The sequence below is a fragment of the Coregonus clupeaformis genome, chromosome 25 (genome assembly GCF_020615455.1).
Source record: "Coregonus clupeaformis isolate EN_2021a chromosome 25, ASM2061545v1, whole genome shotgun sequence".
NCBI classification, from domain to species: Eukaryota; Metazoa; Chordata; class Actinopteri; order Salmoniformes; family Salmonidae; genus Coregonus; species Coregonus clupeaformis.
Genome location: NC_059216.1, coordinates 24,305,464 through 24,326,736, shown reverse-complemented (window position 1 = coordinate 24,326,736; position 21,273 = coordinate 24,305,464). Strand labels below are relative to the sequence as shown.

The window sequence follows — 21,273 nt, the reverse complement described above, 5'->3', positions numbered from 1 at the left end:
GAGAAGTTCTGCAAAGAGGACAAAATCCCTCCTGAGATGTGTGCAAACCTGGTGGCAAATTACAAGAAACGTCTGACCTCTGTGATTGCCAACAAGTACTAAGTCATGTTTTGCAGAGGGGTCAAATACTTATTTCCCTCATTAAAATGCAAATCAATTTATAACATTTTTGACATGCGTTTTTCTTGATTTATTTGTTGTTATTCTGTTTCTCACTGTTCAAATAAACCTACCATTAAAATGATAGACTGATCATGTCTTTGTCAGTGGGCAAACGTACAAAATCAGCAGGGGATCAAATACTTTTTTCCCTCACTGTACATAATCACACAGTATATCAAGCTGGCCCACAGTCTCTCCACACACAGTGGAAAAAACAACATGGCTATGTCCCAAATGGCCCACTGTTCCCTTTATAGCGCACTACTTTTGACCATGGTCAATAGGGCCATTTGGGATGCATACCATGTTATCTCATAGCCATAGATATACAGAGGTCAACACATGACCCTCCACGATGTTGGCAGCACCATGTCGCCCAGTAGAATAACTATAATATGCACACACAGTGAACGAGAGAGCACTCACATGCCAGTGTTCTTGATGATGCGTCCTGTGTCCATCTTCTGTCCAATGCCGTGGACCACAAACACGATGTGTGTGGTCTGGGGGGGCTTGTCCTCCAAGGAGGCCTCCTCCACATAGCCCCGGTGGAGCCGTGTACCACTGCTGGAGGCTACAGAGGGGACAGGGGATGGAGACGGGGTTAACAGACGGTGGAGAGGGGGACAGCGTCACGAAAATATCAACATACTGGGTGGCTGCACATTGCCCAACAAATTCCAACAATGTTTTGCTCATCAGCATTTGTTCGCTTGTGTTCAATATGAGTAAAATCTTGATTCACGATTAAGGCTTGATAGCCTCAATCGTGAAATTACATTTCACAGAGGCTACAATGAATTGACCACACAACATGCATATGGTTATGGTGATGAACATCCTAGGCCATCCTATATTTCAAAGTAGCAATAAGGTGACTGAGTTTACAGGGGCAGTAGGAAACTCTAGGCCTCCCGCTGTGTCTGTGGCTCAGGCTGCATGTGTGGCCTTGTTCAGAGCTGGCTTCCTGTGCTAACACTACTCTACACCAGGGTTCTCAAACTATTTGGGGTCGGGATCCCCTTTTGTGATAGTAAATTAATCAGGGACCCCCTCAATCAGAACACAACTCGAGTGAGATAAAAAATAGCATACAAGGAGTTTTACTATGACTTCGGCAGTGCATGGCCGGACTAACCAAGTCTCGGGCCCTGGGAAGGAACAATTTAAAGGCCCACATTCTGTCATGGGGCAGAGATTTTTTGTTGTTGCAGCTTTAAAGCTAATATCCTGCAATTCTACACATTTTGCCATGAGGCAGAGAGAAAACATTGCAGTTTTAAAGCTTAAATTACAGTGCATTTATGAAAGAAAAATATATATAATAGGGGGAATATGAAAAGTATTGAGTTGCAAAAATGTATAACTGGTAGAGTACTGTGGATACCAATATCCCTGTGAGCCTCCCAGGCCCATGTCACCCAGGGTTAAAAACATACATTGTAGATTAATAATATTATATTGTATTGTATAACACCCTCTAAACTTAATCCACGGATCCCTTGTCCCTTTTTGTAACATTTTATTTGTATCTGGCCGCGGACCCCTCAGGGGTCTGCTGACCCCACTTTGAGAACCCCAGCTCTACACACTTGGGAAATAGGATTTGCTGCTTGCCGTCTGGCCGGCACAGCACTAAGGAGATTTCCAGCGGCAGTGGATTTGTGTGTGTCAGTCAGAAGAGATTGAGAACTCATGCCAGATCCACCTCTTAATCTCCTCCGACTGGGGATGAAAATATGGAGCTGGCTGCTTACACCTCTCCAATCCCCACAAGTGGCCGAGGAGGTTGTGGCTAGCTAGAGGTTGACTTGATATTGGGGTGGTGAAGGGGAGGAGGGGTTCAACAGAAAAGTGGCCAGTCAGTCAGTGACCTCTAACCTTTGGAGAAGCCCAGTTTCTGGGTGACGGTACGGGCGATCTTGGATGTGGTGGCATCGCTGTAGAGGTAGACCTCGTCCACACTGTGCCAGTCCACGTGGGTACGACTCAATTTCAAACTGTGGACAGCTGCAGAGGGGGAAGAGAGAGAGGGAGGGAGGGGAGGGTTAGAGAAGTAGGAAAGGGAGGAAGGGGAAAAAATGGAGGAAGAAGGGATGAAGAAATTGGAAAGAAATGAAGCGGGAATGAGAGGTGAGAGCAAGCAGAAAAAGGACAAGAGGAAAGATGAACGAATGCAGGGGGAGAGACAGAAAATACACTCATCAAAATTGTGATTTACAAATTCCTAATTTTACATCCAACTCAACAAGGAGAAAGTTTGGTCTAGTCTAGCGCTCGATCAAATACAGACTAGGGCATTGATCTGCAGAGCGTCACTTGAGAACCAGAAAATAACATATTGAAGAAGCACACAGGTTCACAAAGTCTGCATATTTCAACTCTTACCCGCCCATTGATTGCTTGGGTGTCATTGACTGTTTACAGTAGATTGTGAGATAATATTGTACCACACAATTCCCAATTGGGTCTCTATGGTAAGCTCGATCACCACTGTGGATGGGCTATACAGAGGACTATATTAGATTTCAGCATCTTTATCCTAGTGGGCAACAGCAACAGGGCAAGTAAGAGTGAAAACATGAACGATAAATGAAACCGGTTGACTGGGGTGAGCCGGTCACATTGAGGTTTGATTGCCACTTCAGACGTACTGTATGGTACAGTACGTGAAGAGGTGACAGGGTACTTCGGCATTGGTCCAGACCAAACCCTGCGGTGCTTAGAGCCAATCAGGAGGGAATAAAAGGACAGCGTTCAAGAGTCCAGGACAAAAGGATTCCTAGGAGAGGTGGACATTAAAAGACGTCCTCCAGCTTTTTAAAAAACGTTTACTGTTGAAAAGTGATATCCCAAGTACAAATACAGTAAAGTACACACACTAAAGGGTTAAAAATATATACACTGCTCAAAAAATAAAGGGAACACTTAAACAACACATCCTAGATCTGAATGAATGAAATAATCTTAATAAATACTTTTTTCTTTACATAGTTGAAAGTGCTGACAACAAAATCACACAGAAATTATCAATGGAAATCAAATGTATCAACCCATGGAGGTCTGGATTTGGAGTCACCCTCAAAATTAAAGTGGAAAACCACACTACAGGCTGATCCAACTTTGATGTAATGTCCTTAAAACAAGTCAAAATGAGGCTCAGTAGTGTGTGTGTGGCCTCCACGTGCCTGTATGACCTCCCTACAACGCCTGGGCATGCTCCTGATGAGGTGGCGGATGGTCTCCTGAGGGATCTCCTCCCAGACCTGGACTAAAGCATCCGCCAACTCCTGGACAGTCTGTGGTGCAACGTGGCGTTGGTGGATGGAGCGAGACATGATGTCCCAGATGTGCTCAATTGGATTCAGGTCTGGGGAACGGGCGGGCCAGTCCATAGCATCAATGCCTTCCTCTTGCAGGAACTGCTGACACACTCCAGCCACATGAGGTCTAGCATTGTCTTGCATTAGGAGGAACCCAGGGCCAACCGCACCAGCATATGGTCTCACAAGGGGTCTGAGGATCTCATCTCGGTACCTAATGGCAGTCAGGCTACCTCTGGCGAGCACATGGAGGGCTGTGCGGCCCCCCAAAGAAATGCCACCCCACACCATGACTGACCCATCGCCAAACCGGTCATGCTGGAGGATGTTGCAGGCAGCAGAACGTTCTCCACGGCGTCTCCAGACTCTGTCACGTCTGTCACATGTGCTCAGTGTGAACCTGCTTTCATCTGTGAAGAGCACAGGGCGCCAGTGGCGAATTTGCCAATCTTGGTGTTCTCTGGCAAATGCCAAACGTCCTGCACGGTGTTGGGCTGTAAGCACAACCCCCACCTGTGGACGTCGGGCCCTCATACCACCCTCATGGAGTCTGTTTCTGACCGTTTACACAGACACATGCACATTTGTGGCCTGCTGGAGGTCATTTTGCGGGGGCTCTGGCAGTGCTCCTCCTGCTCCTCCTTGCACAAAGGCGGAAGTAGCGGTCCTGCTGCTGGGTTGTTGCCCTCCTACGGCCTCCTCCACGTCTCCTGATGTACTGGCCTGTCTCCTGGTAGCGCCTCCATGCTCTGGACACTACGCTGACAGACACAGCAAACCTTCTTGCCACAGCTCGCATTGATGTGCCATCCTGGATGAGCTGCACTACCTGAGCCACTTGTGTGGGTTGTAGACTCCGTCTCATGCTACCACTAGAGTGAAAGCACCGCCAGCATTCAAAAGTGACCAAAACATCAGCCAGGAAGCATAGGAACTGAGAAGTGGTCTGTGGTCACCACCTGCAGAACCACTTCTTTATTGGGGGTGTCTTGCTAATTGCCTATAATTTCCACCTGTTGTCTATTCCATTTGCACAACAGCATGTGAAATGTATTGTCAATCAGTGTTGCTTCCTAAGTGGACAGTTTGACTTCACAGAAGTGTGATTGACTTGGAGTTACATTGTGTTGTTTAAGAGTTCCCTTTATTTTTTTTGAGCAGTGTATGTTTTGAGCAAAATCGTTTTTTGCCAGTCTGGATTGCTTTGTACTTGCACTTGTGTAGGCCTAATCCTGGATGTGTCAAAGAAAGAAAGAGACAGAAAGAGAGAGAAAGAAAGAGAGAGAAAGAAAGAGAGACACTTAGCATGAGCATCACACTGGTATCACTCTGTCTCCAGAGCACTCGCTCCTGTCCAGATTACTGCTGGTGCATTAGCTTGTTAATGCTCTGCAAACACTCAGCAGGTGTTCAGCAAACTATTAACTAATGCAGTCAGTTTAGTCCAATCTACAGAGTAGGGGACATCAAAGCCTGAAATCAGCTCTTCTTCCCTTCCTTCCCCCTCGTTCTCTTCATCTTTCCACCTCCTAATAGGAGGCATCTGAGAAAAGGGTTGTAGAACCAACAGGGGAGAATAGAACAGTGTTTCTGTGAGTCACATTGTGGAGGGGTAAAGCAGGGCGTCCCTGTTCTAATCTCATCAGCGAAGTGAGGATTGAGGAGCAGTCATGGATGCTCCGGTTGATCAGTCTCCATTCAGGGCCCCTCAGAGGCCTAATGATCCAAAATGGCTTAATGGAATGACAAGCAGGAGCTCAGGAGTTAACCCATGAAGAAGAAGCTGTGTTAGCTGGTGGACCGCGTGGAATTGGTTTCCATTTAGGAGATGTAACCCATTGGGGCTTAAGAGAGGAGGGATGTGTAGAAGGGATGGGACTGAATCCCAACCAAGCAGCTTTAGACAAAGTAAAAAGAAAACTCAATCCAGTCGATGGTCATAAGAATTTATTGCATTGGAAGACCTGAGGGTAAAGATTTTTCAGTATTGCAGAACTTTTCACCGGGTTAGAGTAGCACGTTTTCATTTATCATTGGAAATCACTTGGGATAACACGCATGCTTCACAACAAGTATCACACAAAGATAGGGATCAATTCCACTTCAATTCAGCCGATTCAGGAGGTGAATTTATATGGAATTGACAACCATCACTATACCACACTACTGTACATCATCTTACTACAGTACTCTACAGAAGCGGCGGCGGGCAGCAGGGATAGAATGATCCGTTCTAATGACCGGAGAAGTACAGTAGGGAAAGACAGAACCTCACCACTTAGCCTACACCTACTCTGAGTCCACTGTAAAATATGATGTCTTGAGGAGACAGGAGGTACTCAGTCTTCCCCATTAGCCAGCCATAGGAATAAATAAATCATGGCTGACTGGGTAGGGAATGAGGAAGGTGCTCATGTTGCCAAATGAGAAGGGAAATGAGATGGACAAGCTTCTCAGAGACAGCATCCTGTTTTACAGTGGATCCCAGGCCAGGGCAAGGCAGAGCAGAGCAGGGCAGCGAGGGGAAGAGGGGGAAGCCTGGATCAAAGCACACCAGAGGATCTAACAGTCAGCCACAGAGAGGTTAAGAGGTTTACATGGGAGGCTTTCCAACTATGCCCCGGAGAGCAAGGGAGGACGAGGGAAGAGGGAGAAAAAGTTGTAGATAGATTTAGAGACCGTGTGAGAGACCAAGAGCTATAACTAGAGTGAGAGAGAAAGACAGAGAGAAAGACAAGAGAGCGAGAGAGAGCCTCTTGTAGCTTTGTTCCTGAGGTAGGGCATTATGCCACTAAACAAGGGCAAAGCTCCTTTCCTCAAATTAATTACTGTCGTGTTAAAACAGTGTTATTGTTAGGATGCTAGCTCAGAGCAGTATTGTCTCTAAATTGGCATGGGAGAGTTAGTGTGACAATTACAAGCAATGCCTAACTAGGGTCTGCCAAACATCTTAGATATGTTCCTAGCCTCTGAAGGGTTCAACACCATGTAGAGAGCCACAGAGGGAGTACACTACTCTCAATGCTAGGACACTAGGGTCACATTCATTAAGCACGAAATGGTAGAGAATGTTTTGTGCCTGCTGAATGCAACCCAGGTCTTTCCAGGTTACCGGATTGCAACCTACTGTGTGTGTATACTGGGGTTAGTTTAACTGAAGTGTGGCCCTAGGGCAGGGGTCGGCAACAGTCGGACAGTGGGCCAAAACCGGCCCGCGAGTGATCCAGCCCCCCACAGTTCTTTGAAAGGGGGGGATTTTAGTTTTTGGTCAAAAGACAAATCATGAATTCAGCTAAGAATGAGTTTAATTGAGGAAATCTGTTCCCAAGTACTCCTACTAATAAAATAAAAAAATTGTCCCTCGGCTGAATCTAGTTGCCTACCCCTACTCTAGGGTGCTGAAGACAGTGCAGAGACTCCTATTGCCAGCAATAGAGGAGCAGAGTTATTCCATCCATTGAGGCAATGCTGGAGCTCACAGTGCAGACTGCAGAGCACAGAGTGTGCTATGGGGGCCTGAATGGTGCCTCTCATCTCTAAAAGAGCTTTGTTCATTCTCTTCAGAGCTGTGGTGGTGATAGGGGAGGTTCATTAAGATGTGATCACGCCGCTAGAGGGAACGAGAGGCGGAGAAGGGGAGGCTTTTTGGAGAACCAGCTTATTGAGCTCAGATCCATCGTTTTCCTATTTGGATTTAGAGAGAATGAAAGGATGTTACTAGCTAAATGACTCTCCACTTACTTAGCTCTACCACCACTAACAGACAGACCGGAGCAAGACTTGCAGGTATCCTCCAAAAGTCCAGAAAGCAGTAGCAGTACTAGTGACATACTCTTGGACACAGAAAGGGGGACATTCTAATGACTAGGCCCAGTTTAAACTAAAGGAGTGAGGAGGAGTCTAATCTAGATCCAGTTCTACTAGAGCGGGTTGGGGTGTCTAACTGGGCTTAGTTCTAGGGAGAGCTCAAAAGGGTGAGCAAAGATCTAGTTCAATCAAGACCTAAGATCTAGAGGGGAGAGGGAGTATAGCAGATATAATGTAGGAGATTTAAAAAAGGCTGGCGTACAGTACCTGAGCAGCGCTTGCGCTTGAGACATTTAGTTGTAGCACTCGGCTGATATCCACTCCATTTGAACAGAAAGGGGAGGTAGAAAGGGGGCAGGTGGGAGAGAACTAACAACCAAGAGAGAGTGAGTAAAAGACATGACGTTGGCGTTTTGTCACAAAGGGCTACCCACTGCCATCACTGTTACACTGGGGTGTTTGTCAAGCAGCGCTGCGATCAGGTAGCCACCCTGGGTCTTGTGTGTGTATAGTACAGAACACTAGTTGTTGGTTAGAAGCTGTTGGCTAGTATTCGCATCTGAAAATGTCACAGAATTGAGCATTAGTAAAAGTTCAAAAATTATTTAAAAAATAATTAATTAGGAAAAATGTATGAAGCGTATAGCCTAACCATTAATACATTTTGCTGAATTTCATTAGCGTCGTTCAACTGACAAGCAAAGTTCTTCATTTGAATAAAACCTGTCCCTATGTCTATATAAACATGGCTCTTCATTGTTGTGGCTTAATTAACGTGTCAATATTTGCTGTTGCACACAATCTTGAGCTGAGAGGGACCATTGAAACCCAATTGCAGCGCTGTTTGACATATGCCCAAGATGACAGAGGTAGCACCTGAATCCTACTTAACAACATGTAAAAACCTTATTCTTGTTTTACTGCCTTTAGGGTACTCAGTGTGGACTATATCATGTGCTGGTAATGAACAGATAGTTTTGTATAAAATAATTTAATAACATTAGAATTATGACTGTTTGCCTCCGACCAAATGGTTGGTCAATGGAGGCTACATGACAATGATATATGACATAACATATAGTGATATAAGGGTATATGGTTGTACAGTACTTTCAGCCAGCTATCTATCATTCATCTTGTCAAACAGGTTGAGTACAAATTGCAAAACAACGTTCTAACATCAAATTTAAAGTATGCGCCTGAAAAAATATTGGAGGGCTAACAGCTTAATATTTTAAGAGGATTTCACAACGATCCAAAGTGAGTGGGCCTCCTACAGAGCAGTTTCTTAGAAGTAGCCTGCCTTACAGCTTTTTTCCCCTTGCTCATGTTTTCAATCTAAAAAACTAAGGAGCTTAATTATTTTAGTGGGTCAGAAAAACTTCAGGGAAGGATATCCATTCCTGAGAACAGAGGCGAGAACCATTTCTGAGAACAGAGGAGGAAGTTGCCCTCTAAGATATTTCCTAAAGGCCAAGCAACCGCTCTCTCCTTCCCACACACTGGCCATACAGTAAGTCTCCCTCTCTCTCTCAGCTATCAAGCAACCAGGGTTTCATTTAGAGACATGTCTTTCCATTAGACCAGTGTGTCAGACTTGATGTCATCACATAGCCTATGGCTGTAGTCAGCCTGTGCAGTGACAAGGACATTGGGACTCAGTCTGAGCCCTGTCCTAAAAGGACCAGTCACGCTGAATCAGATAACATGACCTAGGCCTTGCCCTGCGGCAGAGCTCTGTTTGTGGACCTTACTGTTGGAGGGGAGTAATGGCCTTAGCTGATTGAGCTGTGGGCTGAGTTTATGTTTAACGAGTGTTAGTCAACACGAGGGTGTTCCTATTAAACCATAAGAAACCTGAGCCGGGAGCTCAGCTGGCCATAAAGGTATTATGCTGTGCTGTGACTGCTTTATATTTCAAATTTACTCACAGCTATAAATAGGCTGTGATAGGTCCATCAAGAATACCCAGTCGCAAGCAAGTTGTCGAGGGGTAGTTGTATTTGGATAATAGCAAGACTTTAGGATAACGTTGGTGTATTGGAATGTAAAATAATCTCAAATCAGTCAAGCAGAATAACTATGGATGTGGATATGGTATTGAGAGGTCTCCTATCCTTTCAGGCATTTGATTAACAAATGAATGTGGATCTCCATTCCGGATTGGGATATAATTATACCATTTGAGCTGAGGTTAGGACCGAGAAATCAGACTTGCAAATGACAGCAGTGCTTTCCTCAGCTGGGCTGGGATTGGGTGGGGGGGTGAAAGCTGCTGATTGTGCCATTGTTGCCAGGACAGGCTGGGAGAGAGGAAGAGATAGATAGAAAGAGGGAGACCAAGAGAGACAGGGGGAGAGAGAGAGAGAGATAGAGAGGAGAGAAAGAGGGATAAAGAGAGAGAAAGATAGTTATATAGAGAGAGATAGAGAAAGAAATGACTGTACTACCTTACGCCGCCCACTGAGGGTCTGGAGACAGACACATGAATCAGCTGATCCATCTGGGACCACATCATATCCATACAACAGTGGCAAGAAACAAATAAGCTTTATCCTGCTTAACTTACTGTCTTGGATATCCTGCTTACTGATGTATATTACTGAATCATAAAAATTTCTACTAATGCAGCATTAATACACCTCAACATGGGGGCCCCTCAGGGGTGTGTGCTCAGTCCCCTCCTGTACTCCCTGTTCACCCATGACTGCATGGCCAGGCACGACTCCAACACCATCATTAAGTTTGCCGACGACACAACAGTGGTAGGCCTGATCACCGACAACGATGAGACAGCCTATAGGGAGGAGGTCAGAGACCTGGCCGTGTGGTGCCAGGATAACAACCACTCCCTCAACGTGACCAAGACAAAGGAGATGATTTTGGACTACAGGGGAAAAAAAGAGGACTGAGCACGCCCCCATTCTCATCGACGGGGCTGTAGTGGAACAGGTTGAGATGGTCCAAACACACCAAGACAGTCGTGAAGAGGGCACGACAAAGCCTATTCCCCCTCAGGAGACTGAAAAGATTTGGCATGGGTCTTCAGATCCTCAAAAAGTTCTACAGCTGCACCATCGACAGCATCCTGACTGGTTGCATCACCACCTGGTATGGCAACTGCTCGGCCTCCGACCGCAAGGCACTACAGAGGGTAGTGCGTACGGCCCAATACATCACTGGGGGCAAGCTTCCTGCCATCCAGGACCTCTATACCAGGCGGTGTCAGAGGAAGGCCCTCAAAATTGTCAAAGACTCCAGCCACCCTAGTCATAGACTGTTCTCTCTGCTACCGCATGGCAAGCGGTACCGGAGTGCCAAGTCTAGGTCCAAAAGACTTCTCAACAGCTTCTACCCCCAAGCTATAAGACTCCTGAACAGCTAATCATGGCTACCCAAACTATTTGCAGTGCACACCCACCCCCAGTGTTAGACTATATGAGTCCGGTCCTGGCGCCATGGCACGAGAGCCAGATCGAGGCTCCTGCGGTGGACGAGTGGATTCGGCGCTCGGAGGAGACGTGGGACGCTGCCCATGTCCATCTGCAGCGTGCCATCCGTCAACAGAAGGCGAGCGCCGATCGCCACCGCAGTGAGGGCCCGGTGTACGCACCGGGAGATCGAGTCTGGCTCTCGACTGAAACCTGCCCCTCCGCCTGCCGCCGGAAGCTGGGTCGGCGGTTTGTGGGGCCCTTCAAAGTCCTGAGAAGATTGAACGAGGTGTGTTACAGGTTACAACTACCTATAGAGTATAAAAATATTAACCCTCGTTCCATGTGTCTCTTCTCAGGCCGGTGGAGCTGGCCCACTCCAAGAGGAAGAGATAGGAGAGACCCCTCCGCCCCCTTTGGACATCGAGGGGGTCCCGGCGTACAGGGTCCGGACCATCTTGGACTCCAGGCGCCGGAGGAGTGGTCTCCAATATCTCGTGGAGTGGGAGGGGTACGGTCCGGAGGAACGGTGCTGGGTGCCCAGGAGGGACCCACCCCATCTTTTTACGCTGCTGCTACTCTGTTAATTATTTATGCATAGTCACTTTAACTCTACCCAAATGTACATATTACCTCAACAAGCCGGTGCCACCGCACATTGACTCGGCACCGGTACCCCCCCTGTATATAGACTCCCTACTGTTATATGTTTTACTTCTGCTCTTTTTTTCTCTCAACACTTTTTGTTGTTGTTTTATTTTACTTTTTTATTAAGAAATAAATGCATTGTTGGTTAAGGGCTGTAAGTAAGCATTTCACGGTAATGTCTACACCTATTGTATTCGGCGCATGTGGCAAATAAAATTTGATTTGACTTGTTTTCTGAACTGAAGATGGCTTGTGTGCACGTAATTATAGGCTATGCTTGGGTTTAGAGATTCAATGCTGTACATTTCTGGATGTTGTCAATTGGAGATAATATGGCAGTGTTATGGAGTATAGAGAGATTGCATTTTGACATGGCCTGCTCTGAGCTTGTTTTGGCCTATATATATATTGAATCAAGGTCCATTGGTGTGGATTTCTCTGTTTGAGCTAGAGCACCATAAACATCTCAAATGGAATGACGTTCCAAATTTCACATTGGATTAGAGCTTGTCTACTCCGCTGGGAGCTTTGAATTTAATCGCCCAGGAAAAAGACCAGCACAGCAGATTGCTACAGTTACAGTATCTGGTCTAGCTATTGAAAGCGTAGCGAATATGTATGCTAAATGTAAATGTCATAGTGTGCCATGACAATTGTCCTGGGTTGTAGACTAGAGCTGTGACTAGTGATGGAGGAAGAAAATCTATACAGTTACATATCGGGATATTACTTTTGACAATATATCGTATCACTTTGACAATATCGCAATATCATTTATTTTGCTTGTTGGCTGTACCTGCAGCCTACTAACTCACTCCACTATTTTTCCTTCATAGCTTGTTCTCCATCTTCTTTTTAAATATGGAGACAATTTGTTTTCAGCACTTTTATTTCAATGACTGATCAAACCTTCTCTCATGGCCCTCTCTTGTCCCTATGCAGCAGACATATGGTGAGCAATATGTTTGGAACATCGAATCACAAAATCACAGTATCGAATCGCAATACATATAGAATTTATTGTGAGAATCGCAATACATATCGTATCGGCACCTAAGTACTGTAATAATATTGTATTGTGAGGTCCCTGGCAATTCCCAGCCCTAGCTGTGACATGACATTATGTGATGTTATGACCTGTGTGTGTTGTTGACACATTACCTTTGCCCTGATGCTCCAGGAGCCTGATGGACTGAAGTACTCCCCACCGTCATGAGCCCTGGCCTAGCCTCTAGCCAGCCCACATGCAAATCTCTCTACTGGTTCAAACGCCTTCAAAACACACCCATATGATAGATTCTCACATCAGTACACAGTCCCTTCACACACACACACACACTCGCATCTCTCTGTTGCCATCATCACCCACCACTCCAACACAGACAGACACACATGCAGGCATATACCCACAGTAAACACACATCTACCAGAGATTATGACATACACAGCACAGTGAGCACACAGTCTAAGTGACACAAACCCAGTGCATGTTTAAACAGAAGGTCTGACAAACAAAAGGTGTAATGGGTCCGCACTCAAAAAGATGTCACATTAAGCTTACTTCAGGCCTCCTAAAACCTGAGAGGGGAGCCAACAGGGGGCCTCTTGCTATTAACACCCTGCTCCTTAAATGGTGTAATCACAGTGAGAGGGTCATGGAGCCCCAATGGGACTTTTCTCTGGAGGTGCAATCTCAGTCACACTGCATGGAGCAACTCTGTTCCCAAGTTTCCACTTCTGTGTGTGTGTGTGTGAGAGAGAGCGCGTGCGACAGTGCAGTGCGTACAGGCCTACAGTATCAAATATTTGTTTGCCAAACACTCTCATAGTGATACTTTGTACATTATTTCTTCCTCTGAGAGGAACTTCCAAGCCAGACTGGCAAGTAAGACAGACTCTCTGTATTCTGTGAATCAGCCTATTGCCAGCTTCAGTAGCTGCCGAAATCATCAGTAAACCCTCCACAGTACAGCTGCCATGTGGGCCACCATCTGTGGCAACTGTCAATTTCCATCCTCAAATTAGGCACCAACGGCAGCCATTAACTACAAATGAAGTGGCAAATTGTCACTCTTTGCCACAGAAGCCTGATGAGGAATGAGGAACCTTTTTTGACTGACAAAGCAGCAGTAACCAAAGGCAGGAGAGGACAGAGCCCTCGTTCTGCCTGCATTATGATGATCTCATGCCTACATAACATGCCTGCAAGCCACACCACTTGCTTTCTGCTCCATTAGGCTTTGAGCTGGCTGCTGGGGTTTCAGGGTGAGAAAGAGGGAGGGAGGGGTGAGAGAAAGAGGGAGAGGGTGAGAGAAAGAGGGAGAAGGGGAGGAAGGGTGAGCGGGTGAGAGAGAAAGACGCAGAGAGTTGAGGGAGAACGATGGGGGGAGGAGAGGAAAGGAGAGGGAAAGAAGGAGAGCGAGAGGGTAATGCAGTATTGTGGAGGGGGTAACAGATGGGCGCTCTCACTTTACTAGCTGGGTGCTCTGCCATATATGACAATGACTTCAAATAAAATCCCAAGTTCAATAACATCGAACATTTAATACAAAAAGATGTCACTTCATTTCACCTTTTTATTTTAGTCCGGGCAGGCTTACACGTTTCGGAAGTTATGCCTTCATCAGGGCATCCGATTCGGTAAGCTACTGTATATGGTACAATAGACTCACTGTTCAGGGGTGTCATTTTCAAGTGTTAATTGGCTTTTGCAAAATGTGTGAACAGATAACTTCGAAGTGAATCCTTGAATGAATGAATTCATTAAATGTGGTGAAATGTTAGAACAGAACAGTTTTGTATTCTGTCGAAGAGGTGACTCAAAACTGAAATTATGGGATGTGGCAGTGCTTCCAGAGGGGGATTTGGTGTGTGTTTATATTTGTGTATATGGCTGTGTGAGAAAGAGAGGGATAGATGGAGAGAGTGAGAGAAAGAGAGAGGGGGGGTGGGGGTGGAGAAGATTGAGATTGGTTGATTGTGTGTGGGGTTTGGTTTTACTATCCTTGTGGGGACCAGAAGTCCTCCCAAGGATAGTAAAACAAGGAAAATCCGGACAAGTGGAGACATTTCGCCGGTCGCCACAAGGAATAATGCTTTTTTAGGCTTAGGGTTTAGGTTTACAATTCGGGTTAGAGTTACAGTTAGTGTTAGGTTTAAGGGAAAATAGGATTTTGAATGGGAATCAATTGTTTGGTCCTGACAAGGATAGTAGAGAGTGAGTGAGTGGAGAGAGGCAACGACCTCTGTCTTTCCAACCAGTTCATGTCTGTGACTAAGTTTGAGTGGCGTAGCTAGTACCGGGCAGGCGCTTGAGAGAACAGTGCATTACCGTGGCGATAAGGCAACCTCCAGTAGCCAGCCAGTCTACTGATGACTATACAGAGCAGGGAACCATTCAAGGACTAAACTTATTTTGATTACCAGTGAGTCAGAGAAAGTCATGATCATTTACAATGGGAGGTTAATCACTGTGTGCAAACTGTTATGGTCCAATTCAGAGTGCCATACACTGAGGAGATGGCGCTGGCCTTGGTTGGTAGGAAAGCAGCACTTGTTCTCAGTTCGAGATAGAAGTTATCTTCAAGCTTAGCTTTGATGTGTCAGATGATTTCTCACACATACAGCACACACACCAACACTGGTGGCATTTGCCCTATCTCACACAGACAAACACAAAGGCAAGCATACAGGTGACATTTTCCTTCCCTCTCTCGTACACATTTGTGACATTCTCCCTCACATACACAATAACATTCACACACACACACAATCTCTCCTGGTGACATACTGATTTAATACCATTGGTATCGAAACTCATTCACACACCCTCACATTCATCACAGAAGAAGCAGCCATCTCACAGGGCTGAAGACTGCATTCAGGAGGGGATTGCTGACTGAAAGATTCCATTTGTCATTTGTTTTCTGAGTGCTCCAACAAGCTATTCCTGAAACGAAGTGCTGTCTGCGCCTTGCATGAAAAACACACTTTTACCTATAATACACTCTGGGTTAACACAATACAATCAACAGCCTCATAAAGACAAACTGGTATTTTCCCCCTAGCTGGTCTACAGGGAGATCCTGATAGCTAATACGTTATGGTTTATGAGTCCCAACAACACTTTTCAGTTCTGATAAGGGGGCTAAGGTAAATAAATGTAATGGGAGTGGGTGTTATTTTTAATGGAGTCCATAACTAACCCAGACACCATCTACAGAGAACCCCATTTGACAGCTGCTATCACACTGCATTATGTATTAGTTCTTTATAGATAAGTACCTTTCTGGAATTATCAGGTTAGTAGTGATTGAGCTGGCAGAACTTCACAGATGAAGATTGTGAGAGAGCATGGCTACAGCACTGGTATCCAACCCTGGTCCTGGAGAACTAGCTGATTCAGCTAATCAACAAATCATCAAGACGTGGTTAGTGGAATCAGCCGTTTCAGTTCTGCTCTGGAGCAAAAGCTTGCCCAGACTGTAGCTCTCCAGGACTAGGGTTGGAGACAACTGGTATTCAGTCTTTAGATTCATGCATTATATACTTGATATAGGCCTACACTTGATAAATATTAATTTAGGCCTAAACCACATCTCCCACAAGCCCCGGTGTTCTCTCACCATCTTTTCTGTCGACTGTCTTGGCCACCACAGAGTCAGAGTCGAAGCTGTCCTGCATCTGTTGCCCAAGGAAACGGGTCAGGTGTTCCACCTCGATGAGGTCACTCTCGTCCTCCTCCAATGGGATCCAGGTGCCGTCGATGAACCACTGGCCCCTCATGACAGGGATGCTCTCCTGCTCTGAGGGTGGGAGAGAGAATGGAGCAGGGGGTAGTTAGAGAGACAGATTTACAAAGCAATCCATTTTTTTTCTTTCAACGTTTCCCCTTGATTGTTTTCTAGACGGGAGAACAAAATGCTAGGGTAATCAAAGACAAAAATGAGTAGCGTAGCATGAGCCAGCAGGTAACAACTCTATGTGTGTGGTGCTGACACAGCATGCAACCCATAAAGCTAGGCATTGGCAATCTCAGTGGAGTGTGGAGGGAGGCCAAAGTTGATTACAGAACTGATTAGTTTAGAATTAGTAGTAGTTGGTGAGAGCATGACTACAACACTTCATTGTGTAATGTGTGCTTCTATCTAATGGCACAGAGCTTGGGTGTGACTATTCATACAAACAGGTAGTAACCAACACACGCCTAAGCAGCACTATCTATAGTATAGAGCAGCAAAGACAGAAAACACCTATTACGGAATCACTTTTACAGTAGCCTACATTTGTATTCAGGTTACATTTATCATTGGATGTGGTGCAGAGAGTACAGATGTAGGATAATGAAAATACCAATGGATCCTTAGAAATGTCTTACTCAACAAAAGACTCTAGTGAAAGAAGATATGTGCCTAGGCTAGCTCATGCATGTCAAACAGTGATATTACTGGCCCAAACAGTCACAGAGCCTCAAACTGACTACAACATCTAGCTGGAAGATCCTAGGAAACCAACTGTCACTGTGTTGCCTCTAGGTGAACTCAGCCAGTTAGCCATGCATCCCTTCAGGGAAAATGAAATATCTGGCTGGCTTGCTCAAGTAATCCAGGGCTCTATAGCAACCAGGTCTATCACCATGGCTGGCTTTCTTGGAAATCTCCATGAATTAGTTGGCACAGTCCAGATACATTCAATGGAGGCAGTGCCCGGGATGGTGGCTAGACTAATAATAGGCCACTTTTGTGGGTTTGTGATAGGTGGCACAGATAAACTTTCGGTTCATTAAGTTGCTGAAATGCGATGGTTCTGACTCTATTCCGGATTGTGACTATATATGTGGCCTATATTTGTACATTAAAGCATATTGTAGACAGAGGCAGATTGCATAGGAGACATGAATGAGCGATGGCGACACACCATGCCATGCGACCTCTGATCTCGTGAGTGCATACGAGTTAATCTCTGTAGTGACCTGGTAGTGACTTGTCCATGCAGTCTGCAGCCTCTCATTGGAGAGATACGCAGCAGGAATTAAGACCAGAGATTATCGGCACCACTCAACATCTGGCACTGAGGCGTTTGCTTGCCAGTGGCAGATGAATAGCACTTTGCAACATGGGTAGATGTCGACTAAAATACTTTAAAGAGTAACCCTCTTGTAAGCAAAACAAATTAGACATGAATGCTGGGTATATAAGGAGTAAAGAGGATGCTTCCTATTGATACTTACGATTCCAATACACAGGATAGCATTCTCTGTCTTTGACATCCACCTCATACAGCCCACCCCTGACACATACAGCCTCTACGTTGATGTTTATTGAATCAAGGTCTCTTTCGTATGTGGAGTCTGTTCTCTCCATCGAACCCCTGTCCCTATGAACCCTAGTTCTCTGCTCCGGCACTGGTCCAGCTCGCTCGATTTCGTTCGACCCCCCAGTTGTCGCTTCCACCCCGCTTGCATTCTCTTCCTCATACCCTTCATCCATGCCCAAAGAGCCTTGGCGCTTGGTCGTGCCAGGGTTCAGTTCGCAGAATTTACGGAACATTACCTCAATTTTCAAAGAGTCGTGTCCAATGAAAGGCTTCCACGTTTTTTTGTCCTCTTTGTAAAACCATCGCACTTCTTCGGGTCCCAATTCTGTGACAACCTCGTTATACCGGTTCCTTGAACTACTGGACCGAGTCCTCTTTCTGCTTTCTAACACCGGGGCGACGTTCCGGTCATTTTCACTTAAGTCCAGAGGACTGGTGTCTAGGTAGGCTGCGGGAGGACTCCGGTTGTTGTGACAGCCGGGGTAAGCCTCCTCTAGGCCCAGTATCATACCGTCCGGAGGACCCTGGTGTCGGCCTCGCAGGTGCCTGGCCAGACCTGGCTGAACAGAGTGCATCCCTGCCTGCATTGTTTCGCCAATAGGCTCTTCATAGCAGCATACAAATACATCGTTTTCCAAGTCCCAGTCTCCGTTGTTGTTGCCGACAGATGAAACCCTATTCTCAGGCCTCTGTGGAGCGCTGCTTAGCAAAGACGTCTTATTTGTAAAACTGCTCGACATAACTATTGAGCAAGCTATCTTGTCATTAGTTCGGTAGCTAACCGGCTGACCCGGCCTAGCTATGTTTTACTATGCAGCAACTACTGGCAATATGTCATGTGTTTGACGAGGTAAAAAAAGAAAAGCCAGCACACTAATTGACAAGCAACAAACTAGCCCTAGCAAGCTTCCAACCGAGAAACCTGCTATTCTTTCTTCCGCACAACCACCTCCACCAATTTCTTTATAACTAAACCCTCCACCTTCTGCAACCGTACAAAGCCACTTTCCTGCTGGAACCGGACATCCGCTTGGTCCAGCTTGATATTGATACTGTTCGGTAACAACTTGTTACTTCTTTCTTTCCTGTGAGTAGAATTTTAGATTATTTCGTTTCTAAACAATTTGCCGGCTTGCATGGAGACACAAGCGCGTACGTCAACTAGTGCTATCTCCCCGTGACAACTGACGCACGGATCACAAGATTCCCACGCCCAAATGTGAACGCGCACGTAGAATGTACGCGAACGTTCTAGGGATTGGGATTGGGATTCTTCTTCTTCTTCTTCTTCTTCTTCTTCTTCTTCTTCTTCTTCTTCTTCTTCTTCTTCTTCTTCTTCTTCTTCTTCTTCTTCTTCTTCTTCTTCTTCTTCTTCTTCTTCTTCTTCTTCTTCTTCTTCTTCTATGATATCATGGCGGTCTGCAAAGAAACGTTTAAAGGGCATGCAGCCACCTACTGTGTTGGAATGTACGATCAATCGTGATCTGCCCAACACTGTACAACCATTTCAACAGTATTTGTATTTATTATGGTTTCCCATTAGCTGCTGTCAAGGCAACAGCTACTCTTCCGGGGGTCCAGCAAAATGTATGGCAGTAATATACATTATAATACCATTTTAAAACCTTAAAATACATTTTACAACAGATTTCACAATACATTAAGTGTGTGCCCTCAAGCCACTACAACACACAATCCAGGTGTACATGTGTATAGTGTGTATGTAATGTGTGTTTGTATGCTTGTGTTTGTACAGTAACATCTGTTACCCCCAATATATTTTTTGCCATCTCCACAATAACCTTCAACCTGGCATTTCTGCTTTACACAACCTGACTCGTATTGATAACCTTACTCATAAAAGCTATGTAGTCAACTTTATTTATTATCAAAGTGTCCAAAGTGTCCTCATGAGCTCTCCGGTGGTGCCGCACTATTATGGCTGACTCTTAAAACAACACATTTCAATGCACCTATCTGGTGTATGTGACAAAAACATATATATTTTTTTATAGCTGACACCCCTTTGTTGCTGCAGACATCTTTGAATCTCAGTTCAGAGCAGATATTTTTGGAATGTGTTTTTGAAAAATTTTCTGTGTAAATTGTTAAAGGGCGACTGCAATTCCTAATTTGGCCTCGTTTTAGATTTGGTTCATTAAGAAATGCTAGCGGCCATGACTGAATTCAAACGTGAGTTGGTTTTGGGTTGTGGTTTGATGTGGGTGTCTCTTCTGTGTGTTCGCAGGTGGGAAGAGTTAGCCAAATTATTTAGCCAATTAGCTTCAGCCAGCTGGTGTGCAACCGTGGCAAAGTTGGTTTGACTTTGGATAGCCTATCTCTGGGGATAGTTAGGGACTGACAATAAATTGCACAATGTAAATGCACATCTTTTAGTTGTCTCATTAAATGCTTTCAATATTTGTATATGACTTTCTTTAATTTATAGTTGGTTTGAGGTTTTTAAGTCATAGAAAGTTGGAGCTATTGACCTTTTAAAATATTGTCCCATCCCACTGGGCACAGACGTCAATTCAACATCATTTCCACATTGGTTCAACGTAATTTCATTGAAATGATGTGAAAACAACATTGATTCAACCAGTGTGTGCCAAGTGGGATGTACAAATAGCCCCATAGGGATACCGAATGTCAAACCAGATTGACCAAGGTCATTACGATCGGGTCCCGTGCAGCTGCGCTCCGAATTGATTATTACTTGCCAGCTGTGGGCATGTGGGCGAATAAAATAAACCCAACCCATGGAAAACTGTTTTGGTACCCTTCATTCTGTGACATACATCTCCTTTTTAGACAAGACTGACTTTATGACCAAAATTATACTAGTTACACTTTGTAGTACATTTTGACACTAGAATATTATGGACAGTATATGAATAGACAAGGTCTGTATAGCAGTAGTTACAGTATATAGGATGAGCCTTGAATAAAATACAGTATATACACTGAGTATACCAAACATTAGGAACACCTTCCTAATATTGAGTTGCACCCCCCCTTTTGCATCCGGTTTATACAGAACAACATCACATGTGCACTAGCACTCAATGCGCACAGGGAGCAGCGTGAGCAGCGACGACGTCATCATCATATCATCCAAAAACATGGCAGACGTTGGATGAATATAAAATGCTAATATCTTCGGGTGTGAGTGATTCAGTTTAAACAATTCAATGGATGTTTTGTGCACAAAGGTGATGACTAAAGTGTCTTATTAGGAATTTTCTAATCTAACTTCTCTATGTGGCCGTGTATGGAAATTGTCTTTCTGGGCTGGTGTCAATTAAATTGCAGTACTGAAGCAAAATTGTAGGAACAGTCGAAATCGTGCTTCTAGACCGGAATCCTGGCCCGTTGGATTGTAGCTAAGCCTAACCCTAACCCTTTTCCTAACCTTAACCTCATTCTCTTAACCTCCTACGTTAATTCATCTATGCTGCTGCATTAGTTAAATCAATCAATCAAATGTATTTATAAAGCCCTTTTTACATCAGCAGATGTCACAAAGTGCTATACAGAAACCCAGCTTAAAACCCCAAACAGCAAGCAATGCAGATGTAGAAGCA

General features: G+C 45.1%; 1 protein-coding gene across 1 annotated transcript in view; it reads right to left on the bottom strand.

Annotated features, from left to right (window-relative positions):
* The window catches only part of LOC121539448 (phospholipase DDHD1), a 28,859-nt gene extending 9,902 nt beyond the window's left edge, over positions 1-18,957 (bottom strand). Inside the window, exons 1-4 of the mRNA XM_041847949.2 lie at positions 17,601-18,957; positions 15,997-16,176; positions 2,044-2,172; positions 589-736 (exon numbers count right to left, since the gene is read on the bottom strand). Of these exons, the coding sequence (XP_041703883.2) occupies positions 589-736; positions 2,044-2,172; positions 15,997-16,176; positions 17,601-18,426 (1,283 nt within the window). The 5' untranslated portion in view covers positions 18,427-18,957. The remainder of the gene's footprint in view (positions 1-588; positions 737-2,043; positions 2,173-15,996; positions 16,177-17,600) is intronic.
* Between the last annotated feature and the right edge of the window lie 2,316 nt (positions 18,958-21,273).